The 22,473-nt window shown below is 39.3% G+C and overlaps 1 protein-coding gene across 1 annotated transcript in view; it reads right to left on the reverse strand.

Moving 5' to 3' along the window:
* Positions 1–1,744: 1,744 nt before the first annotated feature.
* TBC1D9 (TBC1 domain family member 9) overlaps positions 1,745–22,473 on the reverse strand; it is a 50,483-nt gene continuing 29,754 nt past the window's right edge. The window contains exons 8-21 of the mRNA XM_057419031.1: positions 21,877–22,050; positions 21,287–21,437; positions 19,849–20,063; positions 17,907–18,024; positions 16,657–16,942; positions 15,376–15,505; positions 12,855–12,953; positions 12,666–12,734; positions 11,113–11,353; positions 7,163–7,228; positions 5,859–5,945; positions 4,870–4,944; positions 4,632–4,732; positions 1,745–3,682 (exon numbers count right to left, since the gene is read on the reverse strand). Coding sequence (XP_057275014.1) covers positions 2,957–3,682; positions 4,632–4,732; positions 4,870–4,944; positions 5,859–5,945; positions 7,163–7,228; positions 11,113–11,353; positions 12,666–12,734; positions 12,855–12,953; positions 15,376–15,505; positions 16,657–16,942; positions 17,907–18,024; positions 19,849–20,063; positions 21,287–21,437; positions 21,877–22,050 — 2,538 coding nt within the window. The 3' untranslated portion in view covers positions 1,745–2,956. The remainder of the gene's footprint in view (positions 3,683–4,631; positions 4,733–4,869; positions 4,945–5,858; positions 5,946–7,162; positions 7,229–11,112; positions 11,354–12,665; positions 12,735–12,854; positions 12,954–15,375; positions 15,506–16,656; positions 16,943–17,906; positions 18,025–19,848; positions 20,064–21,286; positions 21,438–21,876; positions 22,051–22,473) is intronic.

Below are 22,473 nucleotides of genomic sequence, written 5' to 3' on the forward strand. Positions count from 1 at the left end.
CTGCAACACATACAGGTAAGACTTAAACATATTCACTCACGTTTCCTTGAAGGTTTCACATTACTGCATGCTGGTCAGCTGAACTCCTCTGCAGTTTTCCTCATATCAGCTCCCATGCAGCTACTAAAGAACAGGTCACAGTAGATCTTGTCTCATCAAACAGGCGACTGCCAGGTGGCATCTGGCATAAGCAGCCTTACCCCCAAAAATCTGGGTAAAATCAGCTCACCTGGCTGCTACATATAGCAAAGCTGTTCTTAAAGATAACTTAGGAGCTTTGTGGACATGATCAGGAAGGTAAGGAGCAAAACAAGAAGTTGCCTTGTATAATGGTTCCTGTTACACAGAGATCCACCTGTGGATGCCTCTTGTTGTTAGAGGAGTTGTAACAGCAGAATAACTTGACATGACACATTATGCCCCCTGCCCTGTGGGTGGGATGCAGAACAAAGACCTTTTAAGATACAGAAATGGCTTTCATCTGGGGTGCGCGCACCTCCAGGAGTATGTGGAAGATTGCCAATAGGCTTAAATTCACTTTATCATGACAGACACTTAAAAGATAAATACTTTAACAATTTGCAAACTTAAAATGGTCAACAGTCTGCTTAAGGATGTTTACCCATAGTACTGAAGACTTCTGTGATAACTTACTCAGCTGCCAGGCATTACAATAAGATGCCAAGGTCAGAGCAGTGTGCTTTAAGTTAAAGCCGTATTCTTCAAAGTGGTGATTATGGCTTCAAGTGAACATCAAATGTAAACCAGCCTGCGCAGTCTCATATGCAGGAAGGCTATATTGCTTTTTCATACTGTTACATGTAGGCCCTTATATGGCTAAATTACAAAGGAGAGAACTTCATTCCAACAAAAGAGACAATCAGCAGTAAGTGACTGAGACAAGAAATATATGGGCAGTGCTCAGAAATTAACAGCTTTGTTTTGCAAATTAACTTTGTATATACACAAATAGATGGTAACTTGTAAAAGTATAATTCACCAGGGCACGTCTATGTCTGTTCTGTCACTGCCATGGTTTGAGGCTGACATCTCAGCTTATCAGAACCCTGTAAAAAACATTCTAATATTTAAAGCCTTAAACTCATGCCAGTGAGATACAGCAAAACAGGTGGATCATGAAGTACCTGGGGGTCCTGGAAAGTCCTAACAACTGTTGTCACTAAATGTGAGCATAGCAGGGAACACTTTAATGACACGGGATAGCGTGAGAGAAGCTTGCACGGTTGCTTGTTGCAGACGGAATTAAACACACTGTAAGTGTTAAACACAACCGGGCATGGAAACAACAAACAGTTTTGTTCTGAAACACGGTGTTGAAGATCTAAAGTCATTTGTCTGTGTAAAAAACCACAATCACCTACTTTTCTCTCTAGCACGACTTTAATAGTTAAAAACCAAATCTGTGCAGTGTACTTTATTTGTTCACATTACGTATCGGTGGTTAAAAAAACACTTCATCTGACAGTTTAAAAGCATTCTTTTAAAACAAAAGAATTAAACGTAGCTTCTGCTAAAAAAATCTGCCAGTTCCATGGATGCAATATACAGGAGTATAAAAAAAAAATAAAAAATTAACAATATTCTACAGAAAACATTATCAAAACAGCAAATAAAGATTAGGCATGTAGGCATGATCCCAAACTCAAACAAACATGAATTAAGAAACAACAACAACAAAAATCATTAATATCTGTATAAAAGAAGCAAGGATTCAAAGTGCAGGTGCTCCAGTTTTCATTTTAACATATTATTCAGTAAGTTGATACAGGATACTATTCATTTTATATAAAGTGACAGTGTTCTCAGTAAGACTTAAACATTCACTTACATATCTTGCAGATTTTTGTTTTTCATTACTGTTACTTTACACTGTTGTAAATGAAGACTTATGCAATATAGGTTTTTATTTTCTTACTCTAACAAGGATATAATAGGTTGGTGGTAAAGGTTAGTTTTAAGAGCTAAGCTATAGATCCAGCCTTAGAAGTGTATATGTGTATATATATATATATAAGTTTTTTTAAACTTTTAAAAACAGCTTTTGATTTTTAAAAAGAGACTCTACCAATCTGTTCTGGGACCTGCATGTACTGTCTTTGGAGCATACCAACAAAGCTTCCCAAGTCCACTGTTAGGAATACAGCTCCAGGCAGGGTCATGCTGTCAATCTTCCCCCGGTGGCCATAGGTGGGAAAGGGCTTTCTCCCTGCTTTGGTGCAGCCAGGGGCGCTGAACCCAGGGAAAGGCAAATGGGTTTCTGCCTTCTGCTACAGGAGAAATCATCACATTGAACCGCATTTGCCTTATAGGCCAGCTAAGCTTGGGATGGACTTCTCACTTCTATTTGAGCGTTCCCAGTCTCAAGCAGTGGAAGTTATGAGCCAGGCAGGTGTCACTGAATTCATCTTTAATGTATTAAAGAAACATAAAACGAAGCATACATTAAAACCCACTACCTGCTTTGGAAAAAGTTACATGAAGTAAAATTGTCCTTCAGGGATGTTGCCTGGAACTTAATTTCATGTGAGGTCCTATTCAGGTTGACAGTGTCCCTTTAAATCTTAGGTACTTTGTTTTGTTTATTTTTTCCCCAAGAATCAGATCTCTCTATAAGCCTATTTTAAAAATGCACATAAATATCAGCATTAAGTTTACATTTAGAAATGAAGAACTAATCTTTACCATTTTATATTGACAGCAAGGTTAATAATACACACACTTTACTGACAACCGATACTTTTTCTCTGTATTTTGAATAAAATTTGCATTTGTGTAACATTTCCCACAGAAAGAGTGATTATACTTCGAGATAGTTATGTTTGCACCCCAACATTTTCATGTTAGTGAAAACAATCATGGTTTGAAAATACCACGGCCCGTGCCAGGTACTAATAAATACAGAATAAAAAAAATAAATAAAAACCCCGACTGCCCTTTATCCCGACATAGTAGAGATTTCATAGTCACTGGCCGAGGTTATTGGTTTCCCCCTCATCCTTATGTTTTTAGCATTAGTAATCCTGGCCATCATGGACACAGGCTTGTCAAAGTACCTCACCAGCGCTGGCTCAGTCAAAAGGGATGCTAAAAACTGTTCAAAGGTAATGGCCCAGTCTCTGTCAATGCTAGTGCTTCTCCGAAGAGAAGTGGTGTGGTTGCTCCGTACCAAAACGGTGTCTTCACCGATGTCCTCACAGTGCAGCTTTTCTTCTTCGTGCGAACCTGCGCTCAGTACCGAGTAGGAGGACATGGAACTATCATCTTTTGTATCGTCATCAGAAATAAGCATGGAAGAACAGGCACCGTTGTCCCTGGGTGAAGAGTCTTCGAGCTTGATGTCTTCCATCTGCATGCCCAGGGCGTTGTCGGTGCAAACTGCCTCCTCGTCGTTGGTTCTGAGGCTGCTTTGGAAGGGCTTGTGCTGTTCGAGGGGGTACTGCTGGTTCTCTTTCTTCTGGAACAGCTCACTCTGAATAGTTTTGCTGCAGTTGCTACTGCTGCTATCTGTCTCTTTTGTGGGCTGCACGCTGAAGAGCTTTCCGACCTCACCTATCTCCAAAAGCAAGCTTGTCACAGCAGCAGTAGCGTGGTACAGATCTTGTTCGTTGGGGTCTTCACTGAACATATTGTACATTGTCTTGCACAGTTCAATGAACTGTCCCTAGAGCACAGAGAGAGGAAACATTAACGAGAGAGCAGGAAACACATCAGACTGAGAGCTACTAACTCAGTTTTAAAAGTCTGGCATGGAGGTATGACACAACAGTTCATGTGATTAAACTGAAATTGAAATAAGCTAGGTGTGGTCTAGAAAGCTTTTACTAAGACTGGGCAGCCAGATGTGTTGCCTCTCTCAAAGCTATTTAGAATAAATTGTTGGATCTTTTGTCCCAACACATGACAAATTTATTTCTCTGCAGCCACAGGAGGGCAACAGAGGGTAAGCAGTGAGACACATGGCATTCATTTTAGTGGATTTTCTTGCAGGAATGATGCAAAGTATAGCTAGGGGTCCGATAAAAATAGTAAGTAATGAAAAATGAAAAAAAAAAAAAAAAGACCTGCAGTGCTCTTTTAATTGACCACGGTAACTTAGCTGAATGTGAGCCTTTCACAATTCAAAACTCACAAATTAAATAGGAGGGAGATTTGCTTAAGGCTATCTTCAGTAAGAAGCATTGTTCTACAGGGAATAAATCTCTATATGCTTTGGAGGAAACAGCTGTCCCATGGGTCTCCTCCTCCTTAGCAGCTATGGACCTAAAGGGAATGAGACTGACAGTATAAATTACAAAACATAAAATACGTTTTTCAGGTAACATGTACTGGACATCATGTGCTAGTTGGGGATAGCCAGTGTCGTATCCCCCTTTGTCTAGAGATCAAAATAGTATGTAATCATTCCTATATACATGTATCTCATTTTTAGGATGTTTTAATACTAGCTACAGTATATTGAAAACAAACTTCCGTATTCAGCTGACTGCTGCTCTGATAAAAACGCATCTGCCTCAAAATAAAACCTTGATTCAGGGTTAATGTACTGAATATTTGTAGGTATGTGAAGAAAAAGTTTGAAGTCAATGAAAAATAAGTATCAGTAGAAGCACCTGATTCAGTTTGGGCAAGTCCTTTGTGTTTTTTGCTTTGGATTTATTCTCTTGGCTCCACATTCTCAGGTAATTTCGATTCTCTTGTGAGCTCTTCTTGCCTATTGTCAACAAATTACCCAGAGAAGCAGGAAAAGTCCATGAAGAAACCTTAAATTAATACTTTTTTTTCCATTTTCAAAAGGAGCATCTTTACAAGAAATGAAAGACATAATTCAAATGGAGACACCATGCATACCTTTTTCTGTTTTCAGACTCACTGTAACAAACCCATCATCTACTCCTTGCTTGTTCCTGCTGTCTAGGCCAACAACTAGGAAGTGGAGGGGCAAGGGTGGAGAGAGATTATCAGTGTGGTTTTAGACACATACATACTTTTCACACATACAGTGCAAAACAAAGGAAATGTTTACACTGCAGAAAACACAGAGCAAAAAGGATAGGATTAAATGATGACTTTTGCTTATTCTTAAATCTGCTGATAAATCCCATATAATTGATAATATAAATACTAAGACAGGGACCATCTTAGACTTTGTTTATGCAGTACAATGATTAAGCTGTGTTACCACAACACAAACATCTTCTAGCATGTTTTATGTTTCGTGATTATATTAGTGAAATTTCTTTTGTCTATCAGGACTTAAAACTGCCATCCCATGCCTATTAATAATTATCTGTATTTTCAAACAACCTTCCTTCCCCCAGTAATCTGAAGGATGAGCAATGTTTTTCTGGAATCAGAGAGAAACTTAGTATCAAATATCTCTAGAAAGAGAACGCCCTTTACGACAACAGCTACGAGACCCGGCTCTCATTAGGGCACAAGAAGAATTCACACTACATTTTGACACATCTTTCGGCTTCAGGTTTTTAGAAAATTTTAAGTTCTGACCCAAATATATATTGAAAGCCAATATATTTATTCTTATTCTCCACTGAGGCATGCATGCTGTACACTTTTGACAAAATTACTTCTATTGCAACACACTGATTACAATACCACATTATTCTGAGAGTGCTTTGCAATGCACAATATAGGGGAGTTCTTAGTGTACACACACCTGCACCTCTAAGGATATCAAAATTCATACATACTTTTTTTTACAGAGTATACTTAGTAAGAGTATACTTACAGAGTTACAGTAAAAAAGTAGCTTCCTAAAAAGACATGTTGTTTGAAATGCATTACCTCATCTTTTCATGCCGAAGACAAAAGATGCCTACCATGTGTACATTCTGGTGTGATGTCTTCAAAAAAGTACTGAGTAGCTTCAAAAGCAGAGTCTGGTTCTTCTTGCTCAGGGGATGGATCTAAGCAATAAAATACAATTCCTTCATTAAAAATTCCACCCTTTAATTACTAACTAGAACACATTTCCACCGATACGTTTAGAATGTCAGTTTCTAGAAGCGTGAGGATGCAACGGGTTAGGAGTCATCTCTTTTCAGCTCATAGATGAAGAACAGGACCTGTTCTGTCTCCTCCCTGGTATCCAGTACTAACTGTCTCCCCTCCCTGGTATTTGACTAACAAAGAGCTGTCTGCCTTCAGAGGATGGCTTGCCCATCTTCCCATGTCTGCTTCCATTACTTTCTTCTGCGCAGCTCAGCTTGTCCGCAGCAGGGTATGAACTCTTTTCTAGCTGTCATGATTTGACATGAGCTTACACATCCTCAAATACCGGAGGCTGCATTCTTAAAAATGGATCTCTTCTGTTACAATTCAATAAAATTGTACTTGTTTCCAGTTCGATTACTAACTCACTGGAGCATTTACCTCCAGCAAAGCCAGCTGGGAGCAATCAGGGACACATATTCAAAGCACATGAAGGTGACTGTTTCTCTCAGAACTTTTAGATACTTTTACCAGAGGATGGGTTGCAACTTAGGTAAACCACAGATTCAGTGAGGACATCAATAGGTTCTTTATGGCACATGTGTGACAAGCCAGCCAGATAGTTCCAGGACATAATTTTCTTCAGGGGCAAAACTGTTTTGAGAGGTTTCCAACCCCCTCTCCAACCTAACTGCCTTTCTCAGTTAGCTGGATGCAACAGATGGAAAACACATCTTTGAAATGATCTGGAGCTTCCCTGAGCAAACATTTCTATCAGCCCAGAGGGGTAACCACGAAGAAAACCTGGGGACAGAAATGAGCAGCCAGGGCACAGAGGAACGTTTTAAGCTAGATTCACCATTAAATAAAGTGGATTATGGTAAGAAACCTGTAAGTTGAAGAACACTGTATTTGCTGTGCATGGGGGAAGTCACCAACCCCAGCTAAACAGACAAGAGACACATAGATGGCCTGTCTGTGACTGAAGCAATAGAGGACTGCATGAGTGCTTTCAGACCTCCTAAATCTGTACCTGGTTATGGCAGAAGCTCTCATTTTATTGCTTCATAAACAGCTGCAATAAGTCCTGCAAATTAATTTTTAATTGGGAAAGCTAGTGATAAACAACTTTGCTCCAAATTTCTGTTCTCAACAAGACAATAATTATTTCCTATTAACATCATTTACTTACCTGGCAAAACATGCATTTTATACAGGAGCTTCAGCTTCTCTGTAAGATCTCCATGGCATGCTGCACCTAAACCAGCATTATATAAAGTACATTAATACTCAGCATTCAATTCTATTTATTATTGCTGCAATATTTTGTTTTAGAAGCTTCTACATTCACTCTGGGAAGAACTGTACTCCCCTTATGGCCCGAGATCACAAGGCAGTCACTTGACTTCTAAGATCATACAATCCACAGTAGAAATAGCAAGAGAACACAGACCAACTTACCCTGAATTTTGTGCTTCAACCTTAGATGCTTCATTAAATGTCTATTTTATAACACACAAAAATAATCTATGATCACCACATTGCCACTCAAATAGGCCTCCAGCTGAAAGACCGCCTTTTTGTGTGGACTTCAAAATCCCTTATCAGAAGATCCAAAACCATCACATGATTGAGAACAACAAGATATGGAAAAAAAAAAAAAAGGAGAGAATTTCCAGTAAACAGCATCATTTACCACAGCTACAGCTTAGCAATGGCCTCAACTGATGTTCAGGCAATGCTTTCTAGTGATTTATCTACCCCAACCCCTATTCATTTCTGGTCTATGCTACACCTAGCTGTACGAAACCCAAGCGGTCTATCGCAGCTTCTCCTTCCACTTAATTAAATGGATATTAATTTTAAAGTAAAAAAAAACGATAATCAGACTTCTTCATAAATCTTACTTGCTATGATAAGAAATTCATAAACAAACCTTCATTAATTAGGTTATGCAGAGAATTAGTTTACCTTACAGGCTATCATGTCAATTGATGCAAACTGCAAAGTGTGGTTTGGCTGTAAAGCTTAGCACTTCAATAACTACAGATATTAGACCAAAGAATTGAGTACATTTACATTAGCTGTTTTGCTTTCAACTTGTTTTTTAATCAAAAAACCTCCTTATGTTCCCATCTGTTGTTACCTGCACACTGTGCAGATAATGTTTTTGCTTCTGGTGAAACTGTGTCTTACGTACCCAGGTACCCCACTGCTAAAGTCAACATGAAATAACTAAAGCACAGAATGGGCTGCAGTTCTGTGTCCTTCAGCAATGCCTAGGGACACATTCACTAACATAGGAATCAAGCCACAGGATATTTGGTGACACAAGCCTGCCTGGACTCTTCTCAGATCCTCTGGGTCTCCCCCAGGAGAGGTGAGAAGTTTTACAAAGGGAAGAACAGCCTACTGGAAATTTAAAGAAACTGCCTGACAGCTGCAGGGGCTACCAAATATATGAGACTGATGCTGTATTAAGCAGCAAGAAAAAAAAAAAATCAGGCTACATTCATAAAGACATCATCTGGTACATGTGCCCCTACTATGGAGAGTTAGGAGAGACCTTTGAATGGGTGGACATCTCAGCTCAGGCCACCATTTTGACCTTCACGCTGCAGTATAGGGACAATTTCATAAGAGGACCCCCAAGAATTTGGTGGCCTCCTGCACAGCCCCCTGCATCCCCAAAGAGCAAAGCAGATGACCCTGCTGAGAGCCTGTGAACAGCACTGGGAAGGTGGTAAGACCATTCCTAGTCCCAACCAGAAATACTTCCTTCCTGCACTTTGGAGTCACAGGTCTTAAAACCTTCGACAACTTTCAGCAAGTCGTGTGTTTTGCAGTACGTGTCTCATATGATGCACCGACAGTTCTTAACCAGGAGTTTTGAATTTACTTTGCAGTGAGAGAAGAAACCTTGCTTGGAAGAGAGCAAGACTACACCCTTTGAATCTTTCTACCTGACACAGCAACAGTGAAACTTGTCACCATCAAGCTGCAACCAGTGTCCTCACACATGCCTGCTCTGCACCCTGAGGGCTTGACCAGCATACCCCCTTTTCATGGCATGATTGGAACAACCTTTTCTGAGCTCCCTCTCTGACTATTCTTGTATCAAACTATGCCAATGTCAAGTCTTTTCTGGGCAGCTGACCTCTTAAAGTCTTCAAGCTATGCCCCACTGGGCTTAGTTTCTGAAAAATGTGGGTTTGCAGAATAAGTTTTGACTGTTTATCCCATTGAAGATTTTAGTTCAGTCATGTCTGCTTATAGCCATATTTGTGTATTTTACATTAATTTCTGTTCACAGCGCTCAACACTGTTCCTTGTTCTTATCACTCATTATTTGTTCTAAAAGCTGCTGTCTTAACCAGTAACTGGTTGACTGTAATTAACAGCATCCTGTAAGCAGCAAGTCATTGGCCATACCTCAAAGGCCATTACGTGCTACCTGACCAACAGCCCCTCAAATACAATTCAGAACTGCATCACAGGAAGCACTGGGGTTTTGGGTGGTGTGAAGGGGAGGTGTGTGATCAGTTTTACTGTCACATAACTTTTATATCTGTGAGAGAATAGGTGTTACCATTGCTGTACAGAGGTTTCCATGCAAGGCTGCATTTGGAGCCCTAATACTTTAAAACACTGCTACAAAAGGCTGCTGAAAGGCAGACTGGGAAACCTTTGCTCTCTCAAAAGGATAAAAATGTAAAGCTGGAGGAAATGTCAGGTTAGCACAAAGTAACACATAGCAGATTGTGAAATGCTGGTCATTTACAAGGAATAATTCCTGCTGTATTCAAAAAAAGGGGTGGCCAGCTCCTGTCTCAGATTTGCTTCTTCATGTTAATCCTGGGGCTTGCACATTCCTTTTGTTGTGATACTGACTTTTATAGGTGACAAGGATGACGGAGGGGCTGGAGCACCTCCTATATGAAGACGAGCTGAAAATGCTGGGGCTGTTCAGCCTGGAGAAGAGAAGGCTGTGTGGAGACCTCATAGCAGCCTTCCAGTATCTGAAGGGGGCCTATAGGGATGCTGGGGAGGGACTCTTCATTAGGGACTGTAGTGACAGGACAAGGGGTAACGGGTTAAAACTTAAACAGGGGAAGTTTAGATTGGATATAAGGAGGAAGTTCTTTCCTGTTAGGGTGGTGAGGCACTGGAATAGGTTGCCCAGGGAAGCTGTGAATTCTCCATCCCTGGCAGTGTTCAAGACCAGGTTGGACGAGGCCTTGGGTGAAGGAGAAAAATGACTGCTACTGCTGAACCCAGGACAACTGTAAGGGTGGTGAGGCACTGGAATGGTTGCCCAGGGAATTTGTGAATCTCTAGTGGTGTTCAAGGCTGGGCTGGACAGAGCCTGGGGTGACATGGCTTAGTGTGACGTGTCCCTGCCCATGGCATGGGGGCTGGAACTAGATGATCATAAGGTCCTTTCCAACCCTAACCATTCTATGATTCTGTGATACTCTCCTGCTCTCTCTCTTAGTCTGCAGTCTTGGTTACTGATTCCAGAAGTAACATAGGTGGTACCTTCCACTGAGGTGCAGTATCTTCCCCTCACACAGGGACATATATATGTAGGGTGTCAGCAGACTTCTAAAGAGAAGCACTTTTATTCAGGGGCAAACAGAACTACCATCCTTAATTCTATCCTTCCCCTATGCCTTGTATGTGCACATAAATTTCTCAAAAGTCTTCTTCCTGAAGAAGAGAGCAAGAACATACAAAAGACTTTCCCAAAGGAAATACTTTGATTAGAAGTAATCACACCATTAAGCAAAGAAGTTGCAAGTCATTTTCATGTTAAGAGTTAGTGGTCAGGGAAATCCTCAGAACCTAATGGATGTGCAGTTCATGTGCAGGCTTGTTCGTGTGTGATACACCACCAGCTAACACCGATGTGCCTACTGAGACCAGCCTAAACCCCAGTGGAACCACTGTCACAGGCATAATAAAATGTGCTGAACAGCAGCACGAACAGCTCTTAAAATAAAGGTAACTTAAACAGATCAGCATATGTCAAAGTCATTATCTGAGAGCTAATATAACATCTGTGTTTCTGTAGGACTGGATCTCTGTAGAAACAAACTGTTTTGGTCAGATTATATTGAAACTGCTGTGAATTCTCCTTACTTAGCCCAGAGACGAATTCACGGAAGTTGATAAGAAGGTCTCCATTTTCATCAAGAAGCCTGAATAAGCGTGCAGCTAATACATCTGAATGAGTTCCACATGCCCAAGGAAAGAGGAGAGCAAACATCCCCTTGAACTGCTCAAAGTCAATACGGTACTGCTCCAGATAAGGCAGGCTGGGATCATGCCGGTCAGTAGCATTGCTGTTTCCTCCCCAGTAGCAGCTAGTCAGATGTTCTGCCTGAACAGAAGGCAAATGCTCTGTAAACAACTCATTGCTATCAATGAAGAAACCCACAAAAATCCACACACAACTCATACACAAACATGATTAAAACAACACAAGACGAGCAGATATATTTCCATCTACTTCACTCTTGCACTTCTACAAGAAGTGTTCTTCTCTAACCAGGACAAAAAGACATCCCTCTACAAATAAAAGAAAGCAAAACTTTTCCTGCCTCCCAGGCAGCACAAACATGAAACACCTGTTTTAAACAGAGCTGTAAGCAGCTGTGACTTGCATACATACACATGTTGTATATACATATACTAAAATCCTTGTGTTTAGTCTCCCCCTTCAGCCTCACTACATAGTCACATCAGAAAAGGGACTCTCATGAAATAATCTTTGAACTGTATAGTTCAACTGTTTCATTGAACTCAAGAAATACTGTACAACATCCTACTCTTTCAGTCTACTGAATTCAGTGAAAGTTCTGGAGCTGATTTTGGTAGAATCTAAATTCAAAACAATCCAGAAGCTTAGAGAAAGAGATCCTAACACTGCACAGTGATCAGCTGGGGTGAGCTGTCTGACTTGGTATGACTGATTCCATGGAGGACTGAAAGAAGGTACTAAAGGATTTGGACAACTTTAGGACCTGATATTACAGATGGGAAACTGAAAGGAAAGAAATTCTTCCTGGTATGCCAAGAAATGTCTGTTCTAACAAAAACAGAGGAAGAAAGTATCCTTTTTTAATGCACTGTGAAAGTGAAGCTAAAGCATTTTAACCCATCACCATTAAATTTATGGATCTAATGGTATTGCTGTATAACCAACCTATGGAGACATATGACTTTGTTACACTGAATTACCATGTAATACAGTATACATTAAAGCATTAACAATGGCAAAAATCAGCTACTGGGATGTGGCAGTATTAACTATCTGAGATCATAGAATATAGGTATTTCTGTGCTGAATTCCAAAGCTTGGGTTAGGTAGCTAGAGAGATGTATAAGTTTTTAAAGACTGATCAAATGCCTCTGTCTATTAACTTTTCCATTACAACAGATTTTATCAGTATAATTCATTTTTCCATGGACAAATAATTTATTGAGTTACTTACTTCCTGAGCTTTTAGACTGGTTGGTTTGGGTTTTTTTGGTATATATATTAGTAACAGCTAATTTAAGTTTGCATTAAGATACCTGATAGTATGCAACTCACAGACTTAACCTGGTCTTTAGAAAAGATGCAGTCCCTTATAAAAAATAAACATTTGTATTTCCTGCAGGCACAACATCTTATCTTTACTTAGCTTTACCTTGAAAAGAGCATACAGTTCCTCCAGTTCATCAATAGTAAAAGAAGTCTCCGTCACAATAGTTCGTACCTTTTGAAACACAACATTATCAGTTACGGATTTGAAATCCATGACTCGTTGAAAAGCTAATTTAAATTTCAGAAACTGGCTGGTCTTAATCTTTGCAAAGAACATTATTTCAGTACCTACCACATTGCGCTTTGTAGTATCTTCAAGGGTTTGGATAACTTTCAGCCTTTGTTTGAATCTCATTTGTTCAATTAAATCTGCTCTGATACTTCCAAATTTCTTAAAAGACAAAAAGAAGTGCAGCACAGTCTGTGTATTAATATTTGGAATACTCATAGCTTGCTTTTAATGCACTTGAGAAATTAATTTAATTATACCACACAAGTGTATTTTGAAAACTGCTGTTAAGGCATCTTTCTAACACATGGCAAAGGCATTTTTCTAACACATGACAAAATTATGAAGGTTTTAGGAATGCACCTCAAGATTTTGTGTTTCCCAATACCTTAATTTAATTTGAAAGGTCTTTATTAAGTTACAAATCATCACATTTCAAACCATAATCTCAGTTGTTATCATTTCTTGCTTGGCACATCTCTAAAAACAACCCTTTTGCAGGACTTTATTTCAACTTGTCCTGGAATATCTCAAGTATTACAGAGAGAGATGTTTAGACTAACTGGACCTCTAACAGCTGAGGCAGCATCACAGTCCTTAAATTCACTACATCTGAAACTGAGCATCAAGAATGCAACTTCCATTAAGAAGATCCCCTAAAGTGACCAAGCCTTATTTTCAGAAGGTTTTTTTTTCCACAATTCAGTCAAGGAGCTCTGGTGTGTACTACAGAAATATCCCAGGGGAAGCCTATTAAGAATAACACTGCATGTTTTTGTATGCAGAGGAATGCCTAATCCCCAAGCTTTATTTTTGTTAACCATAAGTAGGTTTTTGCCATCAAGAAAACACTTGTAACATACTTAGAAACACACAGATGACCAGCAGGAACAACAATATCAGACAAAGTATGCCATACATAAAACTAAAACGGGTTGAGGCAAGATACACCTTCATTCAGGATGGATTTGTATTTCCAATATAAGTGCATCTACATAGCAGGTCATAATTTGCTAGCACAACCTTGTGTGATCAAATTAACACTAAAGCTGGGTTCCTCTGTAAAGCTGTGCACCTGTATCATGTACCTCAGGAGTAAAATGATGTTTCATGTACCTGGAGCATTCTGCAAATAAAGAAGTCTTTTGGGAAAAAAAAATGGTATCTAGACAAAACATCCATCAAGCACCACAGGGGTCACAAAACCTTGGAAAGAGAGGTCTGTTGTGGCTGTGAGGCCACATCTATTCCACAAGGCTTATGCTCTGGTCTGGAGGCCAAAGGAGATGGTCTGTTACACCCATAAAACTAAAACTCATGTAGCCTACAGAATAGGAAGGTCACATGCAATTACCTCATGGGTATGGTCCCTCACTGATTTTATTTTCTTTTTAAATAATCAAATCAGCCAATTTGTTTCCCCTCAAACACATTCTCTCTTTGCTGCTAGCTCCTGCTTTCCTCACAGTCCTTCACTCCCCGTGCGATTTGTTTTGCCTAATTTTACTGCAGTACAGCTGGTTATTTATCTAGGAATTACAGAATTCTGTGCTGCATAAGCCCCAGAAACACAGACTGGCTCTGCGTGTAGTAAGGTTATTCATCTGAAAGCAGTTAAGCCAAAACAAGCGGTCTCCATGATGGAAAAATCAGAAAAATACAAGGGAAATAAGAATTTCACATAAACATCCTTATCCCCATTCTAACACTGTGTGAAGAAGAACTATACATCTGACTTGAATCAGTTTGCCCTTCAGTGTAGAATACACGAAGGATTACCTACTTCCTTCTTAAACAGATATCATGTTATTAAAGCAAGGAGGTTTTAGGGACATGGGAGGTGCCTCTGAAGCAGCTATCATATTGCAAAGTATGCATCTACATCTTAAACTAAAAATAGTAATTTACCCTGCATGTCAGGAAAGGAAAAAAGAAAATTAAAACCATAACTCTTTTAAATTATTCTTTAATTTTCATTAAAAAATTACTATGTCAGTGTAATCACCATTTTAACTGATGGCTTATTTTTAAAATTTAAGGACAATGAAATTGTTTTGCAAATTTTAGGGGTTGTTGGAGGCTTTGTTCTGTGCTTTATAGATACGAGTTGTTACCAGCTCCTTTCACATGAATTATTTTTCATTTTGGTTACAATGGAGAAGCTAGTGGCCTAGAAGCTAGTGATCAGAATCAGCACTTGCTGAGAAAAACAAGGTAAAAAGAGACAAAATTCCTTTGATAATAGAAAGATCTGAAGTAACAGATTTCACCAATACTCCACTTCAGAAAAGCATGAAAAAGCTTTTTTTGAATTACAAGTTCAGCGTATTGCTTGTAAATCACCTTTCCGTTGGGGGCTGCTCTCATCTGATGTTGCAGGCTTCTATATAAAACAGATCCAATTAAAAGTTTTGTTTAAAAGAAACACTTAGCCCTCTTCCCTGTCCCATTTCAGACTTCTGAGATGAGTCTCCATTTCTTTTATGTTCTTTCTGTTCCACGCAAAGCCAAACTAGAGTACCAAATGCCTCTAAAGCAGAAGTAGTGTGAGTTGGCAAGTTCCTGTTAAGAAATCCTATCCTACCTCATATGAAGACCTGATTAGTCTGAAGATATCCACCTCAGGATAAGGCTCTACATCATCACTGAGCAGTGAGTGAAGATGAGGAATGGGTGGAAGAGTGCTGTCCTTATTAGTTACGCTGTCCAAATATCTGGTGTGGGGAGAAAAGAAAAATAAATGAGATGCCCAAGATTCATTTGTACCTCCCTCCCTTCCAAGGGTTAACAGAATAAGGGTTATATATAGATTATTAAATGTAAATATGATCGAGCCACTCTGCTAATGAACTACATGACTTTTGACATCAGTAATTTGACAAATCCTAACGCTGCTTTTTCTCAAAGAGAGCCAAGGTAACCCTGGTAATTCATTATCCTTAGCAAGAAACAGCTCAAATACAGCTAGCCACAAACGAGTAGCTTATTGAACAGGTTTGTTGCTTCTGGCTGTTTAAACATGCTAAAGGAATTACAACACCATGGCAACAAAGGTCAGTGTGTTTCAGTCTAAATAACCCCTGTGCTACTACTCCCCAACTTCACTTCAAGGGGCTTTAAAGGGCTTGTTCCTTCCACCAATGCAGCTGCTGTAAATCATCTGTCTTCTACCATGCAGTTGCAGAACACTTAAATCCTCAGCAATCACTGAGGCTTATTTCAGAGAAAACACCACCAGGGTCTTCTTTTAATTCCCAAAGAAATTAAAACCAGAGTTTAGTAAGGCTATACTAATGAAACTTCCCAGGAAAAGAGATTCCAAAGTTTTAGCAGCAACTTGAAAACTAAACACTATTCCAAACTCAACAAGGAAATCAGAAGTTACACTCATCAGTATTAATTTGTGCTAAACAACTCAATTCAGTCTATTTATCAGCCTCCTATTTACTTGAAATTTATTCATTCAGGACCCTACCTAATTCTTCCGAGTTCTGTTTAGTCCATTCCCAAGACAATTTCCCTTGAGGTCAAGGCTTTTTCTTAGCACCATTTAAAAGGCAGCAGGCAAAAGATGACGTAACAAAAACCGTGTATCAACTAAAATAATCAACCAAATTAAATTTCTATAACCAGGTTTGGGAAGTTTATTTGAATGTCTTGAAAAAAGAATTTATAGTTGGTAACTTAGCATTAATTTAAGATACTATAGAGTGTCTTATATGGGTGAAAGGAGACTGTAAGTATGTAAAAGATTTACATATACTGTATTGGTTTCAATTTTTATTTTGACACAGAAGAACACAAATCAGAAAAGTAAGCAAAAAGAAATGTAAAAGAAAGACACTTTATTTTCTGTAATAAATACCTTCCCAAGACTGTCATGGCTTCTCCATCATCTTTACAGTTAAGCAGCTTGTCTACATTAGCATCGAGGACAGCGAGCGCTAACTGAAATATCACCTTTATTCCTTCACAGAAGAAACAATCCACAACCACCACTGCACTTTCAAATGGCATTACACTGAGGAAAAGAGTGAGGAACCAGGACAGGGAAATGGTGGATATTACACCCAAGTCCTGCATGCAGTCATAAAGCTGTGGAACATAGTCACGCGCCAACTCTTCAAAGACACCCTGATCCACCAATGCTCCTGTTGAAAATAAATGAGGTTGGATGTCGATTAATACAGGAACAACTGACCACATCATCATTGAGGGGAGAAAAGTATATACACATACATTCTCTCTACATGGAAACATAAATACAAAACCTAAGAGTATTCTACATGATGCTTACACACATTTTCTCACTTGCAGATAAACAACAAACAGATTCTATTCCACTACTGAGCTAGAAATACCATTTGAACCGTAGTAAGTTTTGTTTTAATTATACATTTCATAAGAGCTAACAGGGTCACTGGGGTCCAGCACCTACAGAAGTTATATGATGGCTTAATACTTAATATTACTAATTAGAATAAAACTTCTCAGCATCACCTCTTGGTGGAGGCCAGGGTGACTGTGAAGGAGTTCGGATTGGTTTCAAGAGAAACATACCTACGCCGTAACATCAGTGTCTTAAGCAAGCCAGGAAGAATAACTTCTAAGGCTGAATGAGGATCTCAAGCATTTGTGAGCTACAGTAAAGACTATTTCCATGATAAACTGAAGGGCCATTCACTTCCACATACACAAGGAAACTGTCATCTAACAACAACAGCTTTCAGATACTTGCGCCCTTTCAACCAGAGAGAAAATGGGCACAAAGACTTGTACTGCAAATTGCCAAAGCTCCTGTTTCCACCTTACTTTAACTAGATAATCAGATCACCCAAAATTCAAATTTTAGCCTCCCATCTCTTTTTTTTTTTTAATTCACTTTAAGCCCACTTCAGAATTCCATCTAATCATAAGTGAAAAAACTACTGAATATCACAGTACCTGTTTCTGGACTTGCTTCTATACTCCTGAGAAAACTGTCTTGCCACTAGCATTCACAGTTGTGTCTATGCCACACATACCTCTACCCATACGCTTGTTTCAGTACCAATACCACCAATTAATTTGGTTAATTTTTGTACTGTAATTTTAGCAAATTTCCCCATAACATACCAACAACTCTTGTGTTGTAGTAGTCAGGCAACATACGCTCACACAGAGCCACCAGCAACCAAAAAGCCTCCTCCTCTTTTGCATAAAGGAGGAGCACTGAAGTGACAATATTCATAGCCTAAAAGAAAGAAATAAAAATTACTAGACCCATTTATTGGTACCTAGCGTAGTAACTGGGCAGATAAGTAGTTACTACGGTTAAGAAACCAGCTACATCTCCCCTTGCAGACTCCAAATTGTTCACGTATCTTCCTGTAAAAAAGCAGTGTTTCGTAAGTGCTCAAAGGAAGGCTTAAAAAAAGTCTCAAATAAACCACAAAATATTGTTAAGACTTTTTTGTTCAGAAAAAAAAAATAATCAAGATTTCTTTTTACAATAAAGGGCCTAACAGGCCTGCAAGCATCCAGTTACGCTGCTACTGATATTCTGCCAATAAGTGCTCTTGGGGAATCTGGGTCTGATGCAGACAAAATACCTCCTACAGCATTAATGTTGGCCACTGCCGTACCACTCCTTACAGAGGCAGTCTGCACTCCCTATGCTCTCTGCTCATATGAAAAAGTCGAGAGACAGCATCTGTGAGCTCAGGCAAATGCCTGTAATAGTGTCAGTCATGAATAATGAGAGTACAGTGAAACAGAAGCCTCTTGCTGTTGCTCACTCTCCATGTTTGTGTGCATAACAGTTTTTTATGGCCTGTTCCACTCCATTTCAAATGTCACCGCATTGTACAGTGACCTCTGAATTGTTCACTTACAGCTTTTGACTAGACCTCTGCTAGTCTGAAGAAATGAAGCGTTTCAGTACCATTTTCCTCAGTTTGCATTCCAAGGAATTAGCTGCTCATTTCAGATCCTGTAACATTTTAAGACTCCAGCTTCATCAGTACCTGTTTGAAATAGTAACTAAGGTTTCAACTGAAACTTGGAACAATGCTGAAACTCTGCCAAAGTCTATGCTGTTCCTTTCAGCTCCTAAATTGTCACTGTAACTGTGAATCAGCATTCTGAATGCCACGGACCAAGTCTCAACTACTGCGACAGCTTTAGGAACCAGAATCACAGTGTCTTTCTACTGCTCCTGTTAAACAACCTTTACAAAAAGTTATTGTAGTTATTACTTAATATTGTACATGTTATTAAATAATTTATGATGGTATCTGTTGGAATTGCCTCCACTTTCACTTACTGGTGTTGTACCTGGGAGTCTTAACATTCAGGACATTAATCAGGCTCATGAATTCAAGATTCCATTTTGAAAAAATAGGTAGGAAGGCGAAAAAGGAGCCCATGCAATAACTCAAAGTTACATAGCAAGAAAGAACGATTTAGGACCAGTAACTAATGTGACCAGAATCACAGGCATAAGGACTCCAAAGGCATGCACTGCTCAGCACTAACTACTGATAAATGGTTGCAAAGCACAAGGACAAGATACCTTCTGGGGTTTTGTTCTGAATGACTGAATAGCATAATTTAAAAAATAAAAAATAAAATAAAGGAGGTTCTGGAGGGTTATTACAATTAATACGTTAAATAAGTAGGTAAAAATTTAAGGTCAAACAATTAAAGCTGGAGGTTTTTTTCTACTTAAAAGAAAGTGTTCATTTGTCATTTTCTGTAGACGCACTTCAGGACAGCTCTGTTGCCAACCTCTGTCCAGTCTCTAGATTAATGGGCAGAAAATATGCTTACAGAAAACAATGCACATCTCAGCATGAGCTGCTAATACTTTTGTTAGGAGTAGGTCCTTGTGTCAAATTCCTCTGACCTCAGCATGACTGTAATTTGGCAGCACTGAGGCTCTCCCTCACCGTATTATACATGTATGCATCTGTGTACTTTACACAGCCAATACTCATGTACACGGCTAAAGAAACGGGAGTACAAGGAAGTAACTGGAATTCCAGAAACTGAAGGAGTGCCAAGGTATTTCAATTACCTGACAATATCCTATGTTTGGATTTCTAAAAGCATAAGCTGTCAAGACTCTCCTTAGAGCAGCAATACCCATCTCATTCTGGAATGCAGGGTGTTCTGGAAGGGAGCGGTGCAGATCCCTCTCTATCTCTTCTGTAGCAAGATTATACTTCCCCATTGATTTCTCCACCAGGTCCTCATAATAGCCGGGATGAGTGGCCATTTCATTAATGGCTCCTAGGAGTGAGACAACAGTATTAAAACGAGAAGAAAGCAAAGGTTAGCAGATACAGTATCCCAATACAACAATCTCCTGCTACCCTTTATCTTGGATGCCACCAACAAGCACTTTGAAAGCAAATATAAAATGTTATTTTTCTACAGCTGATTAAAAACCAACCTGACATGCTTAGGTAATTGAGATGCTACCCCTTCTTGTCTTTTCCTCAAGGCATTTAAAAAAAAAATAAAATATAAAGCTCCTCTCTCTTTCTGCTAGAATGAAACAGAAGGCGTGAAGAACAAACCAGCTGTGTAGTCACACAGTATCATGAGCTCTCTCTGCAGCTGGCTGTGAGTGTGATTATCCTACATAATTCAAAATATGCCTCTGAGAAAGCTACTCACCCTGAGGAGAGGGTATATTAATGCTTGGTTGCAGAAAGTATGATATCTCAGCCAAAGAGAAAAAGACAAACTCCTGAGCTCTATTCCTGCTTCTGAAAATGACTCCGTCACCTTGAGCAGGGCACTCAGCCTGTCTCAGCAATGCTGTCAGAGCTGTCATGAGATTTCACTGCTGACTTTAAAACTTCTCTGGAAATTAAAATCTCAGCAGCAAAGGAAATCAAGTGTCAGCAGCAGAAAGCAGTGCATACAGAAAACACTAATTATACATACACCATGAAAACTGGTCCAAACTAGCTGTTAATTAGACATAGGACAGCTCTGTGCATTCCTGTGTATATTTGCTGAAAACATTTGTTTAATGCCCAGCAGCAAAGAGAACACATACAAAGACATGCATTCTTAGGAAAAAAAATTTAAAAATTATTAGAAAATTATTTAAATAAAGATAGCAGCTCCATGCAACATGCTTAGACTTTGGAATTCCTTGCAATAACTTGCTGTGATGGCCAAAAGCTTAACTGGATTCAGAAATGATTTAATACATGGGAAGTAGTCCTGCTGGTGGTTGTCAAACATCTAGAGGCCCCCAGACTGCTGACTTCTGGTAACAGGGTGTGTGTTCTGCTTTTTTATATTCTTCCCTAATTTCTGTGTTTGAGATAGGGTATTTACTGGCCTAAACAGATCTTGTCTAATCCAGTCAGCTGTCTGTTAACTATCACAGCTTTGCTTGCTCCAAATATTTTTAGACACTTGCCATCTGCATCTTTGAAATCCTTTTTTAACTCACTTTTACTTATATCCCAGTCTCATTTCAAATGAATACTTGCCTGAAAACAGTAGCCAAAGTTCTCCTCTCATGCTTTCTGGAATGCCCTTCAGCACAAGATCTCTGGTTTTCTCTGTGCGATACATACAAACTCCTTGGCCATATTCAGCAAAGTGAATTTTCCAGGCCTGTTCCTTCAAAAACTCTTTAGCCTAAGAGCAAAAAAGGCAAGCATAAAGATGCAGCTTCTAACACTCTGCCCCACTGAAATGCTAAGCGCTAAAAAGCCTGCAATGTCCTAACTTCCCAAGTGAGCAAGAAATAACTTGGCTACAGTCCGATTCTCCTTTTAATGGGCTGCCTCCTCCCATTTCTTAGTTTCTAACCCAGTAGACCTTACTGTTAAAGGAAGAAGCAGTTGTACTTAAGAGCAGGCCTAAAACCTCTCCCTGATTTATATCCAACTTTGCTTTTCTTATGTAGCAAAATTGTTTGTACTGGTAAAATGACAGCATGTTCAACATTTCTGTGAAAACTGCTGCCTCTTAAGCTGTCTGTGGCAGAATGCTTCCGCATTAGAAACATGGATTTTAAACACCACATGATTTAACAACTTTTTCAGTCAGGTACACACTCCAAGGTGTATTTTACCAGCTTGGGGTTGAACTCCTCGGGTGACCTCCGCCGATACATTGTCATTAAAGCTTGAGTTGCTGTTGGAATGCCATTGTCATTGAGGTTGAACTGTCGCTCTCCCTCAGACTCAGAGCTGAGGCTTTTATGAGGGCTGGCAGAAATAACACTACTTGATGATCTTGTAAACACCTGCAGAAAGCAGTCACAAGCAATAACAAGACATGGGGCTTGAGCCAGATTCTAGACTTTTCATTATACTTCAAAATTTATAATGCTAACAGCTAACAAAACCTGAGCAAATTAAATCACCCAGGTACATTCACAACATATGACAGCAGAAATTAAACCAATATAGAATAATTAAATTGTTTCCAGTTTCTCAGTGCCCCCTTGCCCTGGAAAAGTAATCAAATCCTATCATTAGAATTTAAAGTGTTAACTTTAAGCAGCCCTGGGCATTAAGGCAGCTCCCTTAGTCTCCTGTCAACACCACAGGACTGTTGAATCCCCAGATGGTTCCTTGACCATTAAATATTTAAAGATTTAAAAAGAACATTTTTATATGTGTGTACACAGACATACACAAAATATTTTGTTCCCCTCACTTAAAAG

This window comes from Pezoporus wallicus, unplaced genomic scaffold, assembly GCF_028554395.1.
Source record: "Pezoporus wallicus isolate ANWC-B61680 ecotype Strahan unplaced genomic scaffold, APGP_CSIRO_Pwel_v1 contig_6597, whole genome shotgun sequence".
NCBI lineage: Eukaryota > Metazoa > Chordata > Aves > Psittaciformes > Psittacidae > Pezoporus > Pezoporus wallicus.